Genomic DNA, 26,287 nt, shown 5'->3' on the forward strand with positions numbered 1-26,287 from the left:
CCACTCGCCAAATGCTAGTAGGCGAGTGGAAATTTTGAGGGCTGAACTGTAGCCTAAGGGTTTTTTTTTTTTTTTTTTTTTTTTTTAAGTCTACCAATGCAAGACAAACCCATCAATGGCCTTCGGCTGAAAAGATATCAGACTAGGCAGAATGGAAATGTTCTTTCCAGGACCAGGAAAGAAATACCTCAAATAAGCAGGTGCAAGATAAAAAGTAGCATGCCAGGCAATGTACTGATGAACTACATGTCACATGCATACCGATAATTCCATGGCCAAAATAGCAATTCTAAACACCCATACTAATGCACACAACATAAGCAAGATAAAAACAAGTAAGGTTTATTGTATTACAAAAACTTTTGGCAAGATTTCAGTCTTTTTAAACAGAAGAATTTAGGATCATAATTGTGTAAAATAATTTTTCAATAGTCTTTTAAATGGGAAAACATATCCTCACATTATAGGGTAAATATCAAACAAAACCGAAATCAAGTAATCTTTAACTTAATTCTAAAGTAGAACGAGGCCCACATGTAAAGCAGAAGAGATGAATTTCAGGTTAGTATGGTCTGTTGCGCTGGTCACTTCTGTAGTCATTCCTACCAAGAAGCAGAGAAGAAAATTAAATACATATTTTTTTTTTAAACTACAAAAACTGCCATTACCATTTTAAAAGTACAATTCTCCAATCATTATTGCTCTTAACCAATTGGAAAGTCGTCATCTTGAAAAGAAAAAAAGTGCATAAATGGCAAGTGTTGGGTGCTTTACCAACAGTAAACATGATCCACATCAGTGACTTACTAAATAGTAAGCCAATAATAAAAAATGACAGACTGGATTTAAAATGCAAATCAGCAATGTACCACAAATATAGCCTAACCCTTAACACCCTCCCGCCCACAGCAAGTCAAACGACGTCCTCGACTGTGGGGGATATCTGAATGATGCCCGTCATCATTCAGATGTTCTTTTCTGCCAGCGATTCTGTGCACCGTAAGAACGATCAAAGCGGTAGTTCCAGACCCGGACTGGGACAAAAAATAGGCCCGGCATTTAAGACTTAACAGCAAATTTTTCCAGGAACCGGTGGGGGTGGGATTGGTTTTGGTAGGCATTCGTGGGGGTGGATGGTGTCGGTGTCCTTCACACTAATGTAGAAGTGACACACTGATATAAAAGGGGCAGCACTGATGATTACAGTGCCCCTTTACAGGTAGGCCCTTTTATATTAACCACTTGCTTATTGGGCAAATATACCCCCCTCCTGCCCAGGCGAAATTTCAGCTTCCGGCACTGCGTCACTTTAACTGACAATTGCGCAGTCATGCAACGTGGCTCCCAAACATTTACATCCTTTTTTCCCCCACAAGTAGAGCTTTTTTTTGGTGGTATTTGATCACCTCTGCGGTTTTTATTTTTGCGCTATATTATTATTATTATTTTAAACATTTTTTTTCTCTCAGTCTAGGCCGATACGTATTCGCCTACAAAATATGGGACAGAATTATTTTAGTATTTTTTTTTTACTAGTAATGGCGGCAATCTGCGATTTTTATTGGGACTACGACATTATGGCGGACACATCGGACACTTGACACCATTCACATTTATACTGCGATCAGTGCTATAAATATGCACTAATTACTGTATAAATGTGACTGGCAGGGAAGGGGTTAACACTAGGGGGCGAGGAAGGGGTTAAATGTGTACCCTGCATAGTGTTTCTAACAGTGGGGGAAGGGGACTGACTGGGGGAGGTGACCGATCTGTGTCCCTATGTACAAGGGACACAGATCGGTCTCTCTCCCTGACAGGACATGGATCTGTGTGTTTACACACACAGGTCCTTGTCTGTGTAACCGCCGATCGTAGGTGCCTGGCGGACATCGCGGCCGCCAGGCACGCCCATCGGCATCTCAGTGATGCTGCGGCACGCACGCCCCCCAGTGGCTGGAGGCCGTATATAGACGGCCTCCCAGCAATTGGCATCCACACTGCGGCCGTATATAGTCGTACGGCCGGCAGGAAGTGGTTAAAGTGCCCCTGCAATTACCCCCCCCCCCTTTCCTCTGTATTCACAGTGCCCCCCTTTGCTCTCTGCCCCCTTACAGAGTTCGCACACACCCCCCCCCCCCCCTTACATCAGAGTCCACACAGACCCCCCCCCCCCCCCACATCAGAGTCCACAAAGACCCCCACACCCCCCTTAGAGTCTGCAGAATTTCCACTTACTGTAAATACCCTTATTTAGGCTGGGTTCACACTTGTGCGATGTGGGAACCCTGTGAATTAAGCTTGCATATCGCACTGCAAACTGACAGTTCGGACATGAATCAGATCCCATTGGGTGTGAACACCCATGCAATCCGATTCTGGTGTGGACCAAAAAAAAGGGTCCTGTGCGTGTTTGGTTCAGATGCGATATCAGCCATAGTGTGAACCTAGCCTAAATCAGGGTTCTCAGACCACCACTTTACATGAGATGCCCCCTTAAGGCCAGGTTCACACTAGTGCGCTGTGTGATATCGCATATGATTTGCAATGCGGTTTCAGCCATACTATCTGTATCGCATTCGGACCAAACACGCACAGGACCCTTTTTTGGTTTACACCAGAATCAGATCGCATGGGTGTTCACACCCAATGCGATCCGATTCATGTCCCAACTGTCAGTTCGCAGTTCCATATGCAAGCTGAACTGGGGGTGTCGTTAACATTGTATGACAGTTCGCATATGGCAGTGTGAGCTGCCGTGCGAGTCGGGTGCGATGCAGGAACCCGCAGTGGAATCGCAGGGTTCTCACATCGTACTAGTGTGAACCTGGCCTATGGGAGAATGTGTGCAAAGGGGAACTCTGATGCAAGAGGGGGGCTTTGATGACCAGAGACCCTCTTACATCAGAGTCCACAGAGGACCCCTTAAATCCGTTTTACACACAGAGGCAGGAGAGAGGGGGGGGGGGGATCTTAATCACCCCAGGACGTGGCTCAGGCACAGGCTGTCTGCTTCCTTCACATCCGAGTGTGTGGGCGTGGCAGACGAAGAAAAGGGGCGGGAAGAGGAGTAAGAGCAAAGAGGCACTGTTCCTGTCGGCATTGAGGTCGAGCTGTGTGTGAGAGACACATGACACAGCTCAGCCCATGCGACAAAGAAGACAGGCACAGCCGCTTAGTGGTAGGCGAGCGGCAGCTGCGGCCCGTGTTAACCCTGTCCCGGCCGCCGCTTACATACAGCTATGCGGCCTGGACATCAACAGGAGCGGGGGCCCCGGCCCACTGGGCATATGCCTGGTCTGCCCTATGGCCAGTCCGGGCCTGGGCAGTTCCACCACTTAATCGTTCTTACAGGCAACATGCCTCGCCTCCCTTCCTAATCCGCTGCCACATGAAGAGCATAGAGATTTTTAGTGACCAGATGGTCACCAGTCATCTCTGACTGTTGGATGCCCAGTCTTTTTTTTTTAACCACTTAAGCCCCGGACCAAAATGCAGCTAAAAACCCAGGCTTTGCGATTTGGCACTGCGTCGCTTTAACAGACAATTGCGCGGTCGTGCGACGTGGCTCCCAAACAAAATTGACGTATTTTTTCCCACAAATAGAGATTTATTTTGGTGGTATTTGATCACCTCTGCGGTTTTTATTTTTGCGCTATAAACAAAAATAGAGCGACAATTTTGAAAAACATTCAATATTTTTAATTTTTTGCTATAATAAATATCCCCCAAAAATATATATTAAAAAAAAAAATTCCCCTCAGTTTAGGCAAATACGTATTTACATATTTTTGGTAAAAAAATAAATAAAAAAAATAAAATTGCAATAAGCGTTTATCGGTTGGTTTGCGCAAAATTCATAGTGTTGACAAAATAGGGGAGTTTTATTGCATTTTTATTAATTATTTTTTTTTACTACTAATGGCAGCAATCAGCGATTTTTTTCGTGACTGCGACATTATGGCGGACACTTCGCACAATTTTGACACATTTTTGGGACCATTGTCATTTTCACAGCAAAAAATGCATTTAAAATGCATTCTTTGTGGAAATGACAGTTGCAGTTTGGGAGTTAACCACAGGGGGCGCTGAAGGGGTTATGTTTCACCTAGTGTGTGTTTACAACTGTAGGGGGGTGTGGCTGTAGGTCTGACGTTATCGATTGTGTCTCCCTATAAAAGGGATGACACATTCGATGCAGCCGCCCACAGTGAAGCACGGGGAAGCCGTGTTAACATACGTCTCTCCCCGTCCTTCAGCTCCGGGGAGCGATCGCGGGGGGGGGTGGCTAGAAACAAATAGCCGCCCCCTCATCCCGGATCGCTCCCAGAGCTACCGACCACCGCATGCAACGGGGGGGTCCCGATCGGACCCACGGAAAGGCAGGGACGTACATCTGCCTGTAAGTGCCATTCTGTGGACGTATATATACATGCGGGGGTCGTTAACCAGTTCCCGACCCCCGCATGTACATATACGTCCACAATATGGCACGTACAGGCACATGGGCGTACAGGTACGTCCTCGCCTATTAGCGGGTGGGGGGTCCGATCGGGACCCCCCCCGCTACATGCGGAGGTCGGGTCCGCTCGGGGAGCGATCCGGGACCACGGCGCGGCTATTTGTTTATAGCCGCTCCGTCGCGATCGCTCCCCGGAGCTGAAGAACGGGGAGAGCCGTGTGTAAACACGGCTTCCCCGTGCTTCACTGTGTCGGCGCATCGATCGCGTCATTCCCTTTATAGGGAAGACACGATCGATGACGTCATTCCTACAGCCACACCCCCCAACAGTTGTAAACACATACTAGGTGCACCCTAACTCCTACAGCGCCCCCTGTGGTTAACTCCCAAACTGCAACTGTCATTTTCACAATAAAGAATGCAATTTAAATGCATTTTTTGCTGTGAAAATGACAATGGTCCCAAAAATGTGTCAAAATTGTCCGAAGTGTCCGCCATAATGTCGCAGTCACGAAAAAAATCGCTGATCGCCGCCATTAGTAGTAAAAAAAAAAATTAATAAAAATGCAATAAAACTATCCCCTATTTTGTAAACGCTATAAATTTTGCGCAAACCAATCGATAAACGCTTATTGCGATTTTTTTTACTAAAAATAGGTAGAAGAATACGTATCGGCCTAAACTGAGGAAAAAAAATTTTTATATATGTTTTTGGGGGATATTTATTACAGCAAAAAGTTAAAAATATTGCATTTTTTTCAAAATTGTCGCTCTATTTTTGTTTATAGCGCAAAAAATAAAAACCGCAGAGGTGATCAAATACCACCAAAAGAAAGCTCTATTTGTGGGGAAAAAAGGACGCCAATTTTGTTTGGGAGCCACGTCGCACGACCGCGCAATTGTCTGTTAAAGCGACACAGTCCCGAACTGTAAAAACCCCTTGGGTCTTTAGGCAGCAATATGGTCCGGGGCTTAAGTGGTTAAAGGAGCACTAAAGGAAAAAAAATTTTTTGCTGAAATGACTGTTTACAGGGTATAGAGACATAAAAGTTAACGGATTCCTTTAAAAAATGATTAAAAATAGATTAAATTCAATCATATAATGTGCCTGTAGTTTCACTTTCGTTTTTAAACTGGTTTCACGTTTATGTGAAGTAAAGAGACCCACAGAACAAAAACAAACAAATCCAGGGCAGTGTTTTGTTTTTAAAATGAATCTGATTGGTTCTGAGGAGTTTTAGACACACAGCTTGGACCACAGTGAAAAGCTGCCATGAGATTTTTCATAAGGAGCCAGACAAGCAGGAAGTGTGGAGATCACAGCAGAATTACAGCAACTTCAAAGCAAAAACAAACAATGAGGACATGAAACCAGTACTGCAGTAAGGTAAAGGAAGCTATTTAGCTAAAAAAAAAAAAAAAAAAAAAATCCTTTAGTGATCCTTTAAGTGGTTAAGCATCCCTGTGAGCTCGCACACAGAAGCGAATAAGATTTTAACAGCTTACCTGTAAAAACACTTTTCTTGGAGTACATCACGGCACACAGGCTCTAGTAATTACTATATGGGTTATAGGCCACCTTCAGGTGATGGACACTGGCACACTCAAGACAGGAAGTCCCCGCCCCTATATAAACCCTCCCATTACAGGGGGTACCTCAGTTTTTGTAGCAAAGCAATAAGCATTCCAACAAGAGGGGCGAGGCCTCCGCCCCATGATGTACTCAAAGAAAAGGATTTTTACAGGCAAGCCGTTATGAAAATCCCATTTTCTTTATCATACATCATGGGACACAGAGGCTCTAGTAATTACTATATGGGATGTCCCAAAGCAATGCCGTCCGAGGAGAGGGAGACAAAATAAATCAGGGCGCCATCAGACGTGAGGACCTATACTGCGTCCCAATATGCAATCCTCATGCCTATTAACATCCAGCTGATCAAATCTGGTGAACGTATGACCGAAGAGCAAGTTGCAGCCTTGCAAATCTGAGTCATGAGGCTTGATGATGTACTGCCCCATGAAGCACTAACTGCTCTGGTAGAGTGAGTCAACTTGAATAGGTGGAACTTTCCTTTTCAAATCATAAGCCTGAACAACTTGTCGAATTCACTTAGAAATGGTAGGATTTGACGCTGCCTGTCCCTTTCTAGGGCCTTCTGGCAGGACAAACAAAACATCAGTTTTCCAAATCCGAGCGGTTGCCTTCAGATAGGCTTTCACTTTTCTCACTACATCCAGAGAATGTAAATACCTTTCCTCCACAGAACAATGTTCCGGATAAAATGAAGGCAGGATAACATCTTGGTTGAGATGAAACCCTGACACCTTAGGTAAAAAGGTCAGATGAGGACATACCACCTTATCCTTGTGAATAATACACGGCTCTTTACAAGAAAAAGCTGCAAACTCTGAGAGACTCTTCTTGCAAAGGATATAGCGACCAGAAAACAACAATTTCCTTGTCAAAAGGACAAAGGGAATACGGCGCAAGGGTTGTTTTTGTAGCACAGAAAACCTGTATAAAAGGCCCAGATCAGGGAATGCAAAGCACGCAGCCTTTGAGACAGTACCGAAAAGGCTAAGACCTGACCTTTGATAGTACTCAAGTCTAGCTTTATTTCCAGCCTTAAAAGGATCACTAAAGGAAAAACATTTTTTTGCTGAAATGACTGTTTACAGGGTATAGAGACATAAAAGTTAACCGATTCCTTTTAAAAATGATTAAAAATAGATTAAATTCAATCATATAATGTGCCTGTAGTTTCACTTTTGTTTTTAAACGGGTTTCATGTTTATGTGAAGTAAAGAGACCCACAAAACAAAAACAAACAAATCCAGGGCAGGGTTTTGTTTTTAAAATGAATCGGATTGGTTCTGTTAAGTTTTAGACACACAGTAATGACAGCTTAGACCATCGTGAAAAGCTCCCAGTATGATGGTTATAAGGAAACAACCAGGAAGTGTGGAGATCAGAGCAGTTTTACAGAAACATCAAAGCAAAAACGAGCAATGAGGACATGAAACCAGTACTGCAGTAAGGTAAAGGAAGCTATTTAGCTAAAAAAAAAAAAAAAATCCTTTAGTGACCCTTTAACTGTAGAAAGGCAAGAATTCTACCTATGCCAAACCTTGGATTCACATCAAGAAACATATGCCCTTCAGACTCTATAATAAATTACTCTGGAGGCTAGCTTCCTAGCATTAACCAGGGTGGTTACCACCTAATCCAAAAGCCCCCTATTCCTTGGAAAGTGGGATTCAACAGCCAAACCGTACATTTAGAGTTTGTAAGGATGAAATACTGGTCCCTGGGGTCACCAAAGCATCTGTCCTCTCGTTCTTGATACAAAGCTGATTAGTTTTTGTTGAACTAGGACACCAACAGATTTATGTCCGGTGTATCCCATTTTGGCAAATGGTCAAAAAGATTTCGGGTTGAAGAGACCATACCCCCGGGAACAACTGCTGGCGACTCAAGAAATCTGCCTACCCACTATCTATTCCTGGATGAAGACTGCAGATAAGCAAGGTACATTCCTTTCTGCCCAGCCTAGAATGCGGTTCACTGCCATCTGGGCTGCGCAACTCCTGGTGCCCCCTTGTGATTGATATAGGCCACTGCTGTTGGATTGAAGCCTGCAAGTCCAGGCGTACCGCCTGATTTCCAGGTTGTCTAGGTATGCCATTATAGTTATACCTTGGGCCCTTAGGTTTTCTAACAGCGGAGCCAAAACCTTGGTGAAAAACTCAGGGTGCAGGAGCCAACCGGCACTCTCGAAGTGCAGAAACTTCTGGTGAGCAAAAAAAATAGGCACATGCAGATAGGCATTCTTGATGTCGATTCCACGCTACGGGGAGGAGAGCTCCTAGCGTCAGACAACTGACCGGATTGACTCCAGCAAAAAGAACAGATATTAAGAAATTGATTTAGTTCTTGAGACCTAAAATGGGTCCGACATCTCCAATTGGCTTCGACACTGTAAAGAGATTTGAATAAAACCCCTAGTCTTGCTCTTTTGAGACAAGTGGTCTAGCGTTAAAAAAAGCTCAGCTTGATCTCAGAAAATGAGACAGAGGAAACCCTCTGAACTCTAGTTTGTAGCCTAGAGAAGGGTTCGACAAAATCCGGGCGCAAGGTCACCATTGCGACTAAAATTATCGGCCTGGGGCATCCTGTCCTGAAAGACTACTGGAAAAGACGTTACCGGTAGGTAACTTCAACTTTCCCATATCGTCTTTCAGTACAGCAACCTATGAGAGGATAAGCGAGCACCTACCCATAGGGTGGGACTACGGCTTATAGGACCGTGTCCAAAGAGCATGATCCCTTTTGCCGACAACAAGATCAGCCTCTAGTGTCAGGTAATAGGTAAGAGAGCTGAATCACATTGCCGCTGCACTGATCTGGTGCGGAGTAGTCTCAGCTTCTTTCAGATCTCCCTACACATAGGCTTGTCCAAATGTTAGCCAATGTCATCTTGCCCAGGTACTGCTGGAGATTATGACCCTTACTAGGAAAGAAACCCCTTACTGACACATGAACCAACGTTCAAAAGAAAGACCCCACGAGGGCCTACAATGAGTAAAGTCTGGCTCTACTTGGGAAACTGCAGACCCAACACTGGTCGAGCTGCTGTGATGCCTCAAAAACTCAGGTAAGTGAGGCATAAAATATAATCTTAAGGGATCCCTCTTAGTAGCCAGACCACCCAGTTCCCAGAGCTTTCCGGAAGGGGACTGTGGACCTTTAAGCCAGTGTGGTACAATGAGAAAGATCAAAGTGTTCTATGCCCACCAGCAAGACTCTGGGCAAGATGGCCTAGCATCTGAGAAAAAATGTCAGCTCTGAGTGATGGCATCTACCTACAAGCGCCAACCCTTTACTGGTTTAGGCCCAAAGAGATTTTTATGGGGAGGAAACCAGATTTCCCGGAGGAAACTAGAGATTCCAGGGTTAACCACCCTATAGATGGTTCCTATGGAAGTGCCTGCAAATGCAAGAAGAGGACTCCACTGAGTTTAGTCACAACTTCCATCACCAGATGAGATCAGGTGCATTCAGGGTGCTGTGGTCATAGCCGAGCCTTCCTACCTGGGTCCCCCTTTAATTTCACAGGAAGGACCCTTGCTCATGTCTGCTATGCGATTCAAGAAATCGCCTCCCAGGACAAAGAACAGATCTCCTATGTGAGTGATATAGCACAGTCTTGGACATGCCGTTTGCCACCCACCCCCTGGGGGGCTGCCCGTCCTCCTACTGACCGTGCATCAATGTGTCAGACAATATTCTGAGATGCGATACCCCCTTCAGAAGAGAGTTCATTCACTTGAGCATGGAATCCAACAATACCCCTCCATCTTCCAGGACTAGGCCGGTAAGTCTGGATCTATGGCCCATTCCTTTTTAACTGCGTTAACCAATACTTTATGTACTGGGAAGACCCTTTTCTCCTGCTCCCCCTGACACATTTGGTCATGGAGCGATAAGGTATTTTTGTCGGTCTGACTACCAAGGGTTGTATAAATTGCCCCCAAGGAGGTCCTCTACCTCGTCCAGGGACAACTTGTATCTGGAGGGCTCGCCGGATTCCCCATCCTGGCCCTCCTCTGAGCCCTGAGAATCAGAGGTAGCACTATCTGGACGTGCCTGTTCAACGCCGGAAGGACTTGAAGCCTCCTCTGACCTCTGTATAGTGGCAGGTTCGGCAGGTGCAGAGCCCTGAACCAGCGGAGGGGTTGTATGCCGAGAGACAGGATTAGAAAGAAGTTGAATTCTTTCAAAGAGACTCTTAAAAGATGAAAAGGTGGACGAGAGTTCCTTTACGGAAGCAGCTAGTCCTGACTCCTGCTCTGAATTCCCCTCTCCAACTAGGGTGTCTATACAGTCCCTGCGTAGGACTTTTGCCCACGAGTCCCCCAGAACATCCCTCCAGGAGGCACACTTCCTTCTGGAGGTATGGGATGACTGACTTGTCAGTAGCTTTCTGCAAAAACATGTTGAAAAACTGTCAGAAAAACAAAAAATGGGCAAACCGATACAACCCCAGAAGTGCACTGACCCTCTAACCTTGAGGGATCAGAGCCTTCCCCATGACCACCCAGGGGTATTGCCGCCCCCCCATAGACAGGAACCATGTATGGAGGTGTATTCCTAGGTAGAGAAAAACCCACCCCAGGGTACTCTTACCTTAGGAAGGTTGGAGGTAGTGTCACTGGGTGTAGATTTAATCGTCTGCTTCCGACATGACTGCAGGTGGTTGCTGCTACGGAGTCCTACGCTGCCTGTGCGTGTTCCAGACTCTCTCCAGCGAAATGTTGTAACAAGGGAGTCTACTGGATTCACCATCCAGACCTTCTCCCACTTCTAACAAGTGTTCTAAAAAGCTATGCATTTTACTAGGGTCTGGTCACCTGAAATCCTTTAACCCTCCGTGATGCCATACAGGGGGCCACCCCGACATCAGGCCCTGGTCACCAGAAGTCCCTCGTTTTAGTTTTTTATATAAGGCGCATACAGGAGATGTGGCCATCAGGCACCATCCAGTCGGTAGCCCTGCATCATCAAAACACTAGTGAAACATGCAGGGTGCTAGCTTGGTTAGGATTCCAACGGATGACCTCAGTATTTAAAGGCACAGTTTAAGTGCCACACCTTCCATGCAAGCTCTTTGTCCTCACCGTTTGAGAGTCGACCAGGGTAACCTGAAGACCCCTGCCTGAAAATTTTAGGCGAGCTGGTTTGCTGGTCCTACACAGGCAAAGTTTTTCACTACAGTGTGGACTGTGTGAGCTGACCCCCCTGGTCATGAGTGCACTCTACCCAACCAATATGTCAGGTATATCAAACACTAGCCTGAGTTTGGGGCATGCAAGATACCTCACACAAAACACAGGGGAAACTCACCACTCGAAAGTACTAACATTTTGGGGGGATCTAAACGAACTACCCCAGTGTTGCCAGGTAGAAGTGTCAGCCACCCAGGCCTTCTCTCCTGGCTAGACACACCCAAGTCACCAGGAGACCGCTCAGGGAACGGACTCTCAGCCCCGTCAAAACAGTGACCCAGAGCTGAAGTGTTAAACGCTGAGCCAATTCATAAAAGTGACTTGACAAAAAGGTCAGAAGGAGCTGACATGGAGACAAGATCCTGCATCTCCGGGCAGACTCCCATGATTGCACTGATTGCCACAGTGCGCTTTCAGCCATTCCCACTCCATACATCTCATGTAGGAGGGAGAAGAAAATATTCCTCTTCACCCAGTCCCTACTGGTTACAAGGGGAAAACAAATCACTCAAAGGATGTGCATGGAAAGTATCAACATTTTCAGGCTTACCTGCGAGGTGCCGGGTCTGCTTCCGCTGCCTGTGCAGGTGTGGCAGAAGAGTTCATCCCACCGCTTTGGTGGTCCGCAGTCATCGCTGGGTCTCTTTTAAAAAAAAACAGACCAGCAGGGATGCCAAGCCAAAGTTCTCACCTCTAGGCCACAGAGCTGTAACATGTCCTGCAGAAGGTGTAGGAGCTGTGCAGTACCTAGGCTACGAATGGCTTTCCTCATTGGGATTTGAACTCAGGTCCCAGCAACCAATCAGAGCCTGTTTGCGCCATATAAGACTGTTAATGACATCATATGCCCCAGAAGCGGCCCCACTGGATGCTTCCTATGGGCCAGCTTGAAGCGCAATAGCTCCATCCCCTCGGTCGCTGCGGCCCCTTAGACATAACAGCCATGCTGCCAAAAGAAAAAAAGGGACGCCGCCGTGTCGGCTATACGATCACGTTAAATGGGGCAACCAAAAATGGAAACCTCTGGTCCCCCTTTTTCCCCTAGAAGGGGGTAACCGAAAGTGATACGGAACCCTACTACCGCTGGTGAGGTACAGTTTGGGGCTGTGGGATTTTACCACCCGCCCCGTTATCTATGAGGCAGTCCAAATCCTGAGACCTTCCCCCCCCTCCACCAGCCAGACCCGTAGGGATCACCCTCAGGAGAGCACATAGCACAACCAGCCCTGGGTCCCATGTGCCTTCTCCCCTCCGACCACCAAGAGGGAACCCCCACCTGTGGAGCTACAGGTGACAGACAGGTAAAGTATGTAACCCACAGGTCCTCCTTACCTTATGGTGGCCGATGTCGTCCGTGCCAGGAATCGCCAGGATGGCCCCTGCCTCTGACATGCTCCCGCTGAGAAAAAGATGGTCTTGCCACCGGAGCCTCCAGCCGTCTGTGCGATCTTTCTGCCTCCCCATCAGCCAAAGCCTGGCCCGCTTTCAGCATCCGCGGCTGGAACCAAAAGCCGCAGATCAAGGAGAGGTGCACACCACTCCCGCTGGAAGTGACGTCACCCGCCAGACGGCCCCGCTGTAAGCTCCAATGCGATTTGCAAACAAAAAATGCGAAAAGGGGGGGGGGGGCGGCGTCTCCTCCTAGAACCTGAAAGGGGGCCCCCGAAGCATCCCACGACACACCTTCGGAGAGCTGGGGGGCAATAGAAAAATAATGTGGCTGTCAAGTAACCTCTCTCCAAGGCATCGCGCCGCCACTAGTCCCCAGAGACCTGTCCCCTTCCTGGACATACAGGCTTCAGCCTCCCTGGCTGTCTTTAGCCACGGTTCCTCGCAATGTCTCCTTTCCCGGAGGAAACACGGAAACTGAGGAGCTGGCGGGGGAAGCAGGCCTTTTAAGTCTAGGCTGGGCGGTGTTTCCCAAGAAGGGAGGAGCCGAGGTCTCATAGGTTGCTGTCCTGAAAGACGATATGGGAAATAATGTTACGCCAAGTAAATTGGATATCCAACATGTCACGCTTCAAAATTGCGTCCGCTTGTGGAATGGAGACAAAACTTTTCTCCTTTATAATCTCCATAGGCGAAGTATAAAAACGTATACAGGTTGCATGTTTTGAGTTACAGAGAAGATCTAGGGCTAGAATTATTGCTCTCGCTCCATTATACAGGATTTATATAGCACCAACAGTTTACGCAGTGCTTTACAATATATAAAAAGGAGACAATACAGTTGCAATACAATAAAATTCAAGAGGATTAAGAGGGCCCTGCTCAGAAGAGCTTACAATACAATAGGGTGGGGCAGGTGGTACAAAAGGTTGTAACTGTGGGGAATGAGCGGATGGAAGTGGTAAAAGATTAGTTGGAGACGTGATAGGCTTCCCTGAAGAGGCGAGTTTTCAGGGATCGCCTGAAGCTAGCAACAGTAGGGGATAGCCAGACAGGTTGAGTTAGTGAGTTCCAGAGAAATCCTGGAGACGAGCATGGGAGGAGGAGACGAGAGAGCTCGACAGTAGGAGGTCTTGATAAAAGCGGGGAGCACGGTTTGGGATATGTTTGGAGACAAGATTGGTGATGTAGCTCGGGGCAGAGTTGTTGATGGCTTTGAAGATTGTGGTTAGCATTTTTAATTTAATTCGCTGGGTGATAGGGAGCCAGTGTAGGGATTGAAGGAGAGGTTTGGCAGACACTGAGCGGTTGGCAAGGTGGATAAGTCTGGCAGCAGCATTCATGATAGACTGAAGAGGGGATAGTCTATAGAGAGGCAGGCCAATTGAGGCGATACCTCACATGTGTGGTTTTTGAACACCGCTTTCATATGCGAGCGCTACTCACGTATGCATTCGCTTCTGCACGTGAGCTCGGCGGGACGGGGCGCGTTCCTGGCTCCTTACTTTTTTTAGCTGGCTCCTAGATTCCAAGCAAATTTGTCAAGCCCTGGCCTAGAGATACTGTGGAGATGATCCATGCCCTGGATCTCTTTCTGCCAAGTTTCTGAGAACTGCATTCACTGCTGAGCTTTAGTCCAGCAATTAATATGCTGCCATTAAATCGCACAGCCCGACACTGAGTAGATGTGTCCCATTTGAAGTGCCTGTATCCACCAACTTACATGCCCTCCCCGCTCTGTGTCCCTCTGTAAACAGATGCCGTTCTAAGGAGGCTCTTTGAAAAGACACTGTCGCTCTGCACCTGCACCACGCTGATTGACGCACACGCGCTGTCAAACCATGCTCCTCTCCTCCTCTACAGCTTACTGTTTTAAAACTTCATCCCGCGTGCCGTTCGGGTATAGCATATGGGGGGGCATGCCGGAGGCTCTGAACGGACTCCTGTAACCAGGGGGGGGGGGGGAGAGGAGGAAGAAGCCGCATGCTACACCGCAGTATTTTCACAGGGGAACCCCTGTTCGTCACAGAAGTAAGGAAGGAACAGTCGCAGCAGCCACTTACAGCAGGGAACGAATGCACTGTGAGGAGCCAGGTGACCTGAACAAGCCTTCTGACACAAGCAAGCATACATGGTAAGTGTACTCACACCCTCTAGTGGTGAATTGCAGGCAACACAACACCAAACTCAAACAGGGAAGAAATCCTATAAGTGAACCAAGTTCCTTAGGATATCTTCACTTACCCCCACCGCAGGATTCTGCTGCAAGCAGACAGACCCAACCTTCATCCATCACGGCAGGCTTGTGTTAAAACAACCTTCAGGAACCAGGACCCCTCAACATGGAGTCCTCTACTGGACCTATATAGCACCCTGCCAGAAAAAAAACCCTTTGGCATTTGGTTGAATAACCAAAGTACTGGGTCTCAGGGTCCAGCTCTCAAGAGAAACCCATCCAAAAACCTTGTTCTTCGTCCGAGGCCCCGAGTACCATACACTTTGGCCTAGGCACTTTGGATGGCTCTGGTTGCATATCCCCTTGACCCACTAGGGATCCTCCAGCGGAGCTTCTTAGAAAATCTTTAACCGTGACAAAAACCTTAGACACTGGAGGTACTCCCTTTATGGGAGGGGTTATATAGGGGAGGAGACTTCCTGCCTTGGGTGTGCCAGTGTCCATCACCTGAAGGTGGCCTATAACTAGGGTTGTCCCGATAACACCAAGACTGAGTACAATCAGTGATCACTGACTGTTCATTCGGAAAAAGTAGGAGCCGAACGCTCTCAATCCAGACAGAAGGGGGGGGGGATATGGGGGTGACACGGAGCGCAGCGGGGGACATCAGCAACACTGAGGGGGGACACAGAGCAGAGGGGGAGAGCAGCACGGATGGGGGAACTGGAGGATACAGGAACAGTCAACGGTGTGGCTTTGGGAGGGGCGGGGAGTTGAAAGCACTGATCACTGCTGTATAGATTTCACTAAAACCGCTGAAGGGGGGGGGGCTCCGGGGAGAAGCCATCAGGCTTTATTGAAATCTATACAGGGAGATCAGTGCTTGCAACTGATCTCCCTGACTGCCCGGGTATCGGGTGAAGCATCGGAACATTTTCCCAGAGTACCAGTAAATGCTTGGTATCGGTACTAGTATCGGGACAACCCTACCTATAACCCATATAGTAATTACTAGAGCCTCTGTGTCCATTGAGTACAATAAATACACGCAAGTACTACCCACATATGTAAACACCATTCAAACCACACGTGACGTATCGCCGCATGCGTTAGAGCGACAGCAACAATTCTAGCACTAGACCTCCAACTCTAAACACTAAAATTTTTGATTACCGAAGTTTAGCGCCATTCCACGAGTGTGCAATTTTAAAGCATGACATGTTGGGCATCTATTTACGCGGCATAACTTATTAAATTGTGAAAAAAGGCCAACTTTACCATTTTGTTACTTTTTTTAAATGAAAATGTATGCAGAATTGACCACAGGATTTTGCATACTTCAACTGTAACTATTTAGTGTGGCTTTTCTAATTTCTATTTTGTTTTTTGTGTATCCCACATCAAGCTGCTGCTTTTTAAATTTGGTACATTAGCGCGGTATTAAACCCCATTTAAAAGCAACGTGCATTACCACAATATTGTGACTGGGATCTACTTTATTTTTTGCATACTGGTCCCACCATTTATCACGGCTTTTATAATGCACATTACTTGCCTTAGTGTGATGTGGGGTTACTCATTCTGAACAGCACGCTAAAGCACCATGACATTTTTTTTTACCTTGATTCACTTAGTGTTGTTGTGCTTTGCCAGAACACACACACACACACACACACACTTCCTGGTATGTTTTAGTGCATTATGCAGCCCATTCAAATAAATGGCCACAACACAAGGGTGTTACTGGGCCCTTATTAGCTTTTTGTTTACTCACCTGCCTCCCATCTTTCCTCCGAAGCCGCCTCGGTCACCACCCCTTCCACGACCTCTGTATCCTCCTCTATCACCCCCATAACCACCTCTACCGCGATCTGTAAAAAAATAAAGTATCAGACAAATGCATTGGTCAGATTTAAAACATTGCAACAGCCCCTTTGCCAAGCAATCACAGGTAATAAAGTGAGCTAAGACACACAGCAGATAAACTCCCCCCAGCCATGTAATTTTGCCTGCTCAGGTGGCAAATCCATATAAAAAGCAACATTAATGAAATTGTGAATTTGACATAGTTGTAGGTGCAGTTCATATCCAATTTTGTGTCATGGAGGCACTTGTGGTCCTGCTATAAATAAGGAGAGTAAAAGTTGTTACGCTATACAGTTTTATGAAAGGAAATTAGAGTGACTACCAACCTCCACCCTGTCTGGAATCTTCTGGTCTTGGTGTACTGCACTGGTTGCAGGAATCTCTTCTGGCAAAGTTAACATTGCCGCAAGAGCTGTAAAAAGTCACAAAACACATTTTAGTGTTTAGAAAAAGACAGACATTTTTTTTTTTTTTTTATTGAAAAAATATAAAAGGAGAGGCTTACGGATTTGGACACGCCCAGTCTCCACCTTGAGGTGGGCCACTGCTACCTCTGAAAGAGCCACGGCTCCCACCAAAGCCACCACCTCTATGACCTAGATAGAAAACATTTTGCAGCATATTATTATACAGGATTTATATAGCGCCAACAGTTTGCACAGCGCTTTACATCAGGGAAGACCGTACAGTCACAATACAAATCAATACAGGAGGGATCAAAGGGCCCTGTTCGTTAGAGCTTACAATATAGAAGGGAGGGTCAAGTGGAACAAAGGGTAGTAGCTGTGGGGGGATGATCAGATGGACTCAGATGAAAATACAGTTAGGTGTGGGAGCATGTAGAAAAGCACTAACCAAGTAAAGTTTAACAAAAATAAATTAGCCAGTTTGGCTCCAGAGCAATTTTTTTGTTGCATACACGCAAAAAAAAAAAAAAAATTAAATTTTTGGCAATAAAAAGGACAAACCTCCAGATTATATACCGTATTTACCGGCGTATACGCGCACTTTTTTGCCCTGAAAATCAGGGCAAAATCGTGGGTGCGCGGTATATGCTGATACCCGCGCCGAGTTTGAATACTGCGCCGACATATACCGAGCGCAGTACACTCGTGTATTGTCGGGCAGTCTCAGCTCCTCCCGCGCCGACGTCCTGGACGTATAGGACATCAGCGCGAGAGTAGCCGAGCATTGCCGACAATACACAAGTGTACTGCGCTCTGTATATGTCGGCGCAGTATTCAAACTCGGCGCGGGAAACAAGCGGGGAGGACGCCGCAGAAGGCCGCCGGACCCGACGAAGAGGACACCCGAAGCCGCACACGGACGCCGGACCCGACGAAGAGGATACCCGAAGCCGCAGACGGACGCCGTACCCGACGAGGCCGCCGATGGACGCTGCGCAAGACACCAAAACTAAGTACAAAAAAACTTTACACAGGAATTCGGGGCAACTTTAGGGGTGCGCGCTATACCCCGATAAATACGGTATATATTAGATAAAAAAAGGTGATAGTTTCAAATTTATGTTTCATGCAATATTTGCACAACTGTTTAAAAAAGCAAAATTCACAGAAAAAAAAAAAAGGAATTTTAGTGCAATACCACGCCATATAACAACCATTTTTGGTTAAAATATAAAAAGGGTTGCATCAAAAGTAAATACACAATTCCATGTTTTAAAATGGCGTGCGCCCGACATATTGCCATAAATCACCATAGGCGACACTTAACCACTTAAGGACCGGCTCCTGTACATATACATCGGCACTTTAAAGACGGATATCTTCGTAACGCCAACAGCTGCTGCCACAACTGAGATATACATATTTTCAGTGGCCGGTCCAGTTTACAATAATGGTGGCCTCTGAGGCGGATTCGCCACGAGATCACCTTTATCAGCGGCGGGAGAGGCCGTCCCCCTCCTGCAGCTCTCCAGCGCCGGCGATCGGGACCTGTCAGTTGCTGGGTATGGATACGTGCCAGTGCAAGATGGCCCCCACCCGTCTCCATACCATAGCAAAGCGTCACTTCCACCCATACGTTTTTAAGGACTTTGTCGTAATTTTTTCAAATGTCAAATATATATTTTTTATTGCATTTACAGTGGGGGATCGAAAGTTTGGGCACCCCAGGTAAAAATTTGTATTAATGTGCATAACGAAGCCAAGAAAAGATGGAAAAAATCTCCAAAAGGCATCAAATAACAGATTAGACATTCTTATATGTAAAATAGGATTTTTGTACTCACGGTAAAATCCATTTCTCTGAGTTCATGGACGGACACAGCAGCAATTGACCTTCGGGTTTATCATCCTTGCTTTCAGGAGAGACTAGTCAGAACAGCACTTCAAGTTTTAAAACACTTCTCAGTATAGCACCTCCCAGGGGGCGGGGTCCCCGGGTATATCCCTCACTCTGCCTCAGCAGCCTTAGTTCGTAACAAGCAGTACAAACAAAGGAGGGGAGGGTGCTGTGTCCGTCCATGAACTCAGAGAAATGGATTTTACGGTGAGTACAAAAATCCTATTTTCTCTTCCGTTCATGGACGGACACAGCAGCAATTGACCTTAGGGACGTCCCCAAGCAGTGTCAAAAAAATTCGAGGGGAGGAAAAAAAAAAAAAAGCAAATTAAGCTTCACCCCAAACAAACCAGAGTGCCTCAATGGAGGTACTTCAAACTTAAACAGCCGCCTGCAAAAACTTGCGACCAAAGGAGGCATCTGAAGATGCACTCACATCCACCTTGCAAAACTTGAAAGGTGTGGGTTGACGACCAGGTCGCTGTCTTACACACCTGTAAAACAGACGCTTGATGGCGGAAAGTCCAAGAGGGATCAAAAGCCCTGGTCGAATGCGCCGTAACCAGAAAGTGAGGCACCCGCCCCTTTTAGGGCATAGGCCTGGAGCACGACCTATCTGCTCCACCAGAAAAATGGAGGCCGACGACCGCCAGACCTTTTTTAGGACCAGTCACTGACACGAAAAGCGAGTCCTATTTCCGGAACGGAGCCGTAGCAGACAAGTACGCCCGTAGGGCTCGCACCACGTTTAAAGAAAGTAAACGTGGCCTCCTTCGAGTTCTCTGGCTGAGGACATAAGCATAGTAAAACCAAATGTCCTCATTAATGTGAAAAGCCGATGCAACCATCGAAAGAAACGATGGCTGCGGCCACAGCACCACCTTATCCTTGTGGATGACCAAGTAAAAGCCTTGCAGGACAAGGCCGCCAGATCCTAAACTCGTCTGACCGAAGGAATGGCTACGAGGAAGACCACCTTCCGGGACAGAGTCAACAGAGGAATCTCCCAAATGTCCTCAAATCGGAGCCCTTTTGAAGCACCAAGAGGGCCAATTCAAGTCCCACAGAGGCAGTGGAGGACTACCAGGAGGGGCCACATGCCTGACCCTCTGTACAAACTTTTGCACCAGGGAGTGCGTCGCCAACGGCCACTGAAAATAAACAGCCAAGGCCAAAATCTGACCCATAACCGTAGTTAAGGTGAGAGCCTGATCCACTCCCCGCTGTAGGAACAGCAGAATCCGGGACAGCGCGTATGTGCGGGGGTGCCATTTCATCTCTGCACACGTAGAGATGTAGGCCTTCCACGTACAATGGCAAACCCTACGTGAAGTAGACTTCTGGGCAAGTAGCATGATAGAGATCTCCAAGTCCGACGGACCTCGGTCCTTCAGCACCTGGCTCCCAGCCATGCCGTTAAAGCCAGTGACTAAAGCAGGGTGAGAAAAATCGGACCCTGCGACAGAAGATCTACTCTCAGGGGTAGAAGCCAAGGGACGTCTGCCACCAGATGCACCAGGTCCGCGTACCAGGAACGGCGCGGCCAATTCGGAGCGACCAGGATTGTTGGTAACCCCTCCGCTTCCACTTTGCGCAACAGGCGAGGGAGAAGCTCCAGAGGAGGGAAGGCGTAGACTAGGCGATAGTGACCCCCACGGTGCCACCAACGCGTCTGATGCGTCCGCTGAAGGGTCTCTTGACCTGGCCACAAAACGTGACATCTTCTGATTGAGACGGGGCGCCAGAAAGTCCACGCCTGGAGTGCCCCATTTTTGGCACAACTCTGAAACACTTCCGGGTACAACGACCATTCTCCCTGGTCCAGTGTTTGGCGACTTAGGTAGTCTACTTGTCAACTCTGCACCTCCAAAATACACACGGCCGACAGAGCCGGAACGTACCTTGTGGCTCACCAGAGAATGTGTGCAACCTCCGCCGCCGAGCTCCGCGTGCCCCCTTGATGGCAGACATACGCCACGGCCGAGGCGTTGTCGGACTGGATCCTGACCGAACAGTCCTGCAGACCCAGAGACCACTTGGAGAGCCGCAGCCGGATAGCCCGGAGCTCCAGGACACCGATTGGCAGACGGGACTCCACCCGAGTCCAGCGCCCCTGGGCTGACTGGACACTCCAGAACGCCCCCAGCCGGAGAGGCTGGCATCCGTCGTGACCACTGTCCCGATAGCACGGCAGGAATAATTTACTGGTCCGAAGTACCGGAGATGTCAGCCACCACACTAGGGAGGACCTGACCAGGCGACTCAACCAAATCTGGTTATCCAGAGAGACGAAGGGAGCTTGTCCCAACGTGACAGAATCTTTCTGTAACACTCGGGTGTGGAATTGGGCATAAGGAAACGCCTCGAAAGAGGCAACCATGGGACCCAGAATTCTCTTTCAAAAGCGAAGCGAGGACCACATCTGGGTCGCTAACCGCTGCACCGCAGATTGCAGTGTCTGGAGTTCTTCCGTCGGGAGAAAAACTTGCTTCTGAGGAATCGGAGGACCAACCCCAGGTATTCCAGTCGCTGAGACGGTACCAACATTGACTTCTGGACATTCAGTAGCCTCCTGAATGTTTTGGAGGGGCTGGCAGGTGATGGACCATCCTCTCCTAAGACTGAGCTTAAAGAAGCTCTCAGGAGAAGGTCGTCCAGGTATCCCACAATAGCGATTGCGCGCTGCCTTAGCAGGGCCAGAATCGGAGCAATCACCATTGTGAAAACTTGTGGTGCCGAAGCCAGGCCGAAGGGGAGGGCCACAAACTGAAAATGGTCCTCTTCGACCGCAAAACGCAGAAACCTCTGGTTTTGCACATATGGGAATATGCAGGTACGCATCCTGAGTACCCAAGGACGCCTGATGGAGAGACGCCGCTACAGAGCTAACAATTCCATCCTGAACCCTTGCACTTTGACAAAAGGAGTTAAGGGCCTTATGGTCCAGGATTGGCGGGACCCCTTCCTTTTTTGGGGACTACAAACCCCTGAAACCGTTACCTTGAAGGAACCGGTATAATCACTCCCCTGACCAGCCCCTGACAGGGCCACTCGGAGGAAGCTGGAAGGAAAAAAATCTGTTTGGTGGACAAGAGAGAAACTATCTTGTACGGAGGAAATTACCTCGCAAACCCAGCGGTCAGAAAGAGGGATCTCCACCGAGCCACGCATCCGCAAAGTCGGCCCCCCACCCGAGTGTCTGGCGGGGGCAGACCTACATGCAGAAGCAGGCTTGTCCTCAGGCTTGCAGTACCAGGTGCGCTTTTGATCTACAGCGGGTGCCTTAGCACCCTGGAAAAACGTTTTCCTGCCGCACCTGGGGGGGGGGGGGGGGGGGGGGCAGAAAAAACGCTTGGGGGAAGTAAAGGAGGGACCCTGCTTATGACGAAGCTCCTTACGCTTCCCATATTGTGGGAGCAGAGTGATCTTACCCCCTGTAGCATCTATAATGAAGTTTTGCACCCTTCAAGGGCAAGTCTCTTAAGGCCCTTTTAGAGGTTTGGTCCGCAGACCAACACTTTAGCCACCCAAGGTGGCATAGTACCACCGTGTAGGCGGAGGCCCTGGAGAGCAAGAGGAGCGTATCCAGGGCCAATTCACAGACAAACTGCAGGCCCTGCACCAACTGGCCAGCCAGGCCCACACAGAGCTCAGGAGCATTATGCGCCTCCAGCTCCTGCAGCAGGGACTTTGCCTGCTCGGTAATTGTCTGACTAGAGCTCCGGCCAAAACCGGTCTTACTGCCGACCCCACTACTGTGAACATGGAGCGGGCCACAGCCTCAGCTCTCCTATGTGCGGGGTCCATAAAGGCGGGAGCCCCTTCCACAGGTAACGTGGTAGACTTGTTCAGTCTGGACACAGGGGGGTCCGCTGATGGGACTTTTTTTTTTAAAGTCTTCCTCAAGAGGATAACGGACCGCAAAGTACAGGTACAGGTACATCAAAAACTTTCTGCGGCCGATCCCATTCCTTGTATAATATTTTGTCCAGGTAAGGAACACAAGGAAACACTTTTGCGGGGCGGCGTGCGGAACCCAAAAGGGACAGACATCTCTGATGTCTCCGCCGTCCTCAAGTTTTTGAGTATCCCGCACCGCAGTGATAAGAGCTCCAAAACGCCTTATCAAGCGCTGACCCTGAAGCAGAGTCATCCTCGCTGACCGTGTGGGTTAAGCCTGCAACATCTGACATGACAGAACCAGAGCCAGCAGCAAGGTCTGGTTCTGTGTCAGAGCTGTCTCCAGAAGCAGGCGCAGGGAGGGGGTTTTACCCCCCCTCTGGTCGCTTGTCACTTCAATCCTGGCCATAAACGCCTAAGGGACTTCCGTATGGCCTCTACAGAGACCGCAGGGGCACTAAGGGTTAACTCAGGCATGGTTGGGGTAGAAGCCTCTGTTCAGACTCCATGTTGACCAACCGCTATGCCGCCCTAGTACTGCAAGGCAGAGACCCACAGGTCACCCTCCCAGCCGCAAAACAGAGCAGGGGACCCCCAGTTAACTCACCACCCGGCCAGGCTGTAGTGCTGCTGAAGCGCTGTCCGCTCTGCGCCATCCCTCAGGAAGCAATTCGCGGGCTGCAAAATGGCGGCCATACACGTGTTTAAAGCAACAGTGACACGGCAGAAACAGCCCAGCACACACAGCAACTCCAGTACAACAAATTAATAAGGGAGAAGCTGCTGCTCCAGGTGAGCACACCTGAGCAATCAATGACCTCTCAGAAACAGGTGGGTGCCTGCAATGCATGAGGCAAAAACTTGAAGGCAGGGTATGGACAGCTGCACACCAATGAATCTTAAAAAAGTAAGCCTTTAACGGTGAAAAAGGAAAGGCACTACAAAAAATTGAATAGCACCACACAGCAGCACAGCCCCCGTAGTGACAGAGCCCCAGGCAGACCCCCCTGCCCCCTTTACAGCAGCCACTCAGCATGGGGAAGGAGGGAGAGGAAGAGAGAGAGGAAAGCAGGGCGGACCCTCATTAGACCTCCCCAGGAAAGCACCAGCCATACCACCTTGCCAGGGCAAGGGGCCACTACTTACCCGTCCTGCGACCACCGGCTGGAGGCATTCCAGACAGAACCAACGTCCGCTAAACGGCATGGCTGTCGGCCAGACACACTGACAAAGCCATAGAGACCGGCCATACGTGTGCCCTGGAACATGTAGTTTCCCAGGCCACCCTGGAGCAACGGGGCATGTCGTGGACGACCTCGAGCTGAGCTGAGGGCCGGCACACGCTCGATGGGCGAGCATGGGGGACTACAAGGATCAAGATCCAGCCTGTGAGCCAGTCGGCAGTTGATTGTAGATCTCAGGATCAAAAAATGCAGGAACAAAAAAGTGCAAAAAAAAAATTATAGAGTATATGGACTCCAGCAAGGCCATGTCTACGCCTGACGCTAGGCAGAAAAAAAAAAACTGAGGCTGCTGAGGCAGAGTGAGGGAAATACCCGGGGGCCCCGCCCCCTGGGAGGAGCTATACTGAGAAGTCTTTTAACACTTGAAGTGTTTTTTTTGCCTAGTCTCTCCTGAAAGGAAGGATGATAAACCCTAAGGTCAATTGCTGCTGTGTCCGTCCATGAACGGAAGAGAAAAAGTTAGATTGTATTTCCATCATTTACACTTTCAAAATTACAGAAAACAAAAATGGCGTCTGCAAAAGTTTGGGCACCCTGCAGAATTTATAGCATGCACTGTCCCCTATGGCAAGTATCACAGCTTTTAAATGCTTTTTGTAGCCAGCCAAGAGTCTTTCACAATTCTTGTTTGAGGTATCTTTGCCCATTCTTCCTTACAAAAGTCTTCCAGTTCTTTGAGATTTCTGGGCTGTCTGTCACGCGCTGCTCTTTTAGGTCTATCCACAGATTTTCTATTATGTGGAGGTCAGGAGATTTTGTTTCTGTAATTTTGAAAGTGTAAATGACGGAAATAAAATCTAACTTTTGACATATTATAAGAATGTCTAATCTGTAATTTGATGCCTTTGAGATTTTTCCATCTTTCCTTGGCTTCGTTATGCACATTAATAAATAGAGATAGATATACACACACACACACAAAATGTTATCCATTTACTTTTTTTATTTACACAATTGCCATTACAAGGGATTAATAAACCTTTATGCATTGAGCAGGTGACATGTACTCTTTTTGGAGACATTAGGGGTCTAATAGGCCTCGCTGTACTTGACAGGAAAGTGAATATGAAACCGGAACATGACTTCAGGTTTCATTGTTTGCATGAGAGATTAAGGTACGGATTCACCTCGGTCTCACTGCAGTCTCTCTCCCTTAGGTCGGCAGATGTGTTCCCGGGTGTCGTAAGCGCGGGGACAGCCTGGAAACCACGCGAAGAGGGCTGATCGCCGGGAGGGGGTTGGCAGCTATGGAGCTGCCGCATCACTTTCAAGCTGGTCGTCTGCTCTACAAAACCCACACAAGCTGGTTGCTGCTACTGTAGCCATCAGTTTGCACATCCAAAGAGAACCTTTTGATCACATAGTATGCCCAAAGAGCTGAACTGGTTAACAAAATAACTTTGGCCTTTAAAGAAAGGTATGGAACCTCCCACCCCATACACCATTACAGTAACTGAAGATTTTAATATCTGCCCTAACGGACAATCCGTTGAGTTAAGGATATTTGATTATGAGGCACACGTATAAGGCAAATGTTAAACGAAAGATATACCAATGTCACGCAACAGATCTGTCAACATGGTAACTGTTTAATACTTACCACCGCCACGTCTACCACCACCGCTGCCGCCACCACCAGGGGCACTGGCACCTCCTTTCAAAAATTCAGGCCTTCGAGTAGCAAATGAGACTTTAATATTATTGCCCATAAATTCTTTTCCTGTATCAAACATTTAGCACGTTAGTAAACATTGGCACTTCAAAGACACCGCACAAATTCAGCTGCTCTGCCTCATTACACAAGTAAAAAATAAAAGGCCAACTCCAGGCAAGTTTGATTTCCAAAGAAAAAAACAGAAATCTTTCTTACCATCAAACCAACTAATAGCTGCCTTGGCAGAAGGAGGATCATCAAACGATACAGTAGCTTCACCTTTAGACTTGCCAGTTTCCTTGTCAGTGTAAAGATTAATCATTGGCTTTGCAGTCTTCTTGTTAATCTGTAAACAAATTTAATATTTACAAATACCAATATTACCTTTTACAGTGATGTACGCTAATCTATCTAAACAAAAGCTTTGCCTTCTGGAAATTAATGGCTTGAATCACCTTACAGCCCTCTAGCTATGATTTATCTAGTTTCTTCGGAAGTGGCCA

At 47.8% G+C, this 26,287-nt stretch overlaps 1 protein-coding gene across 2 annotated transcripts in view; it reads right to left on the reverse strand.

The window, feature by feature from the left end:
• Positions 1–321: 321 nt before the first annotated feature.
• Positions 322–26,287, reverse strand: part of LOC120926695 (TATA-binding protein-associated factor 2N-like) — a 104,525-nt gene continuing 78,559 nt past the window's right edge. For both annotated transcript variants that reach the window (XM_040336846.1, XM_040336847.1), the window contains 6 exons: positions 26,001–26,130; positions 25,731–25,850; positions 17,188–17,278; positions 17,009–17,094; positions 16,591–16,687; positions 322–602 (listed from right to left, as the gene is read on the reverse strand). In XM_040336846.1, coding sequence (XP_040192780.1) covers positions 563–602; positions 16,591–16,687; positions 17,009–17,094; positions 17,188–17,278; positions 25,731–25,850; positions 26,001–26,130 — 564 coding nt within the window. In that variant the 3' untranslated portion in view covers positions 322–562. The remainder of the gene's footprint in view (positions 603–16,590; positions 16,688–17,008; positions 17,095–17,187; positions 17,279–25,730; positions 25,851–26,000; positions 26,131–26,287) is intronic.

This window comes from Rana temporaria, chromosome 2 (assembly GCF_905171775.1).
Source record: "Rana temporaria chromosome 2, aRanTem1.1, whole genome shotgun sequence".
In the NCBI taxonomy this organism is placed as follows: domain Eukaryota; kingdom Metazoa; phylum Chordata; class Amphibia; order Anura; family Ranidae; genus Rana; species Rana temporaria.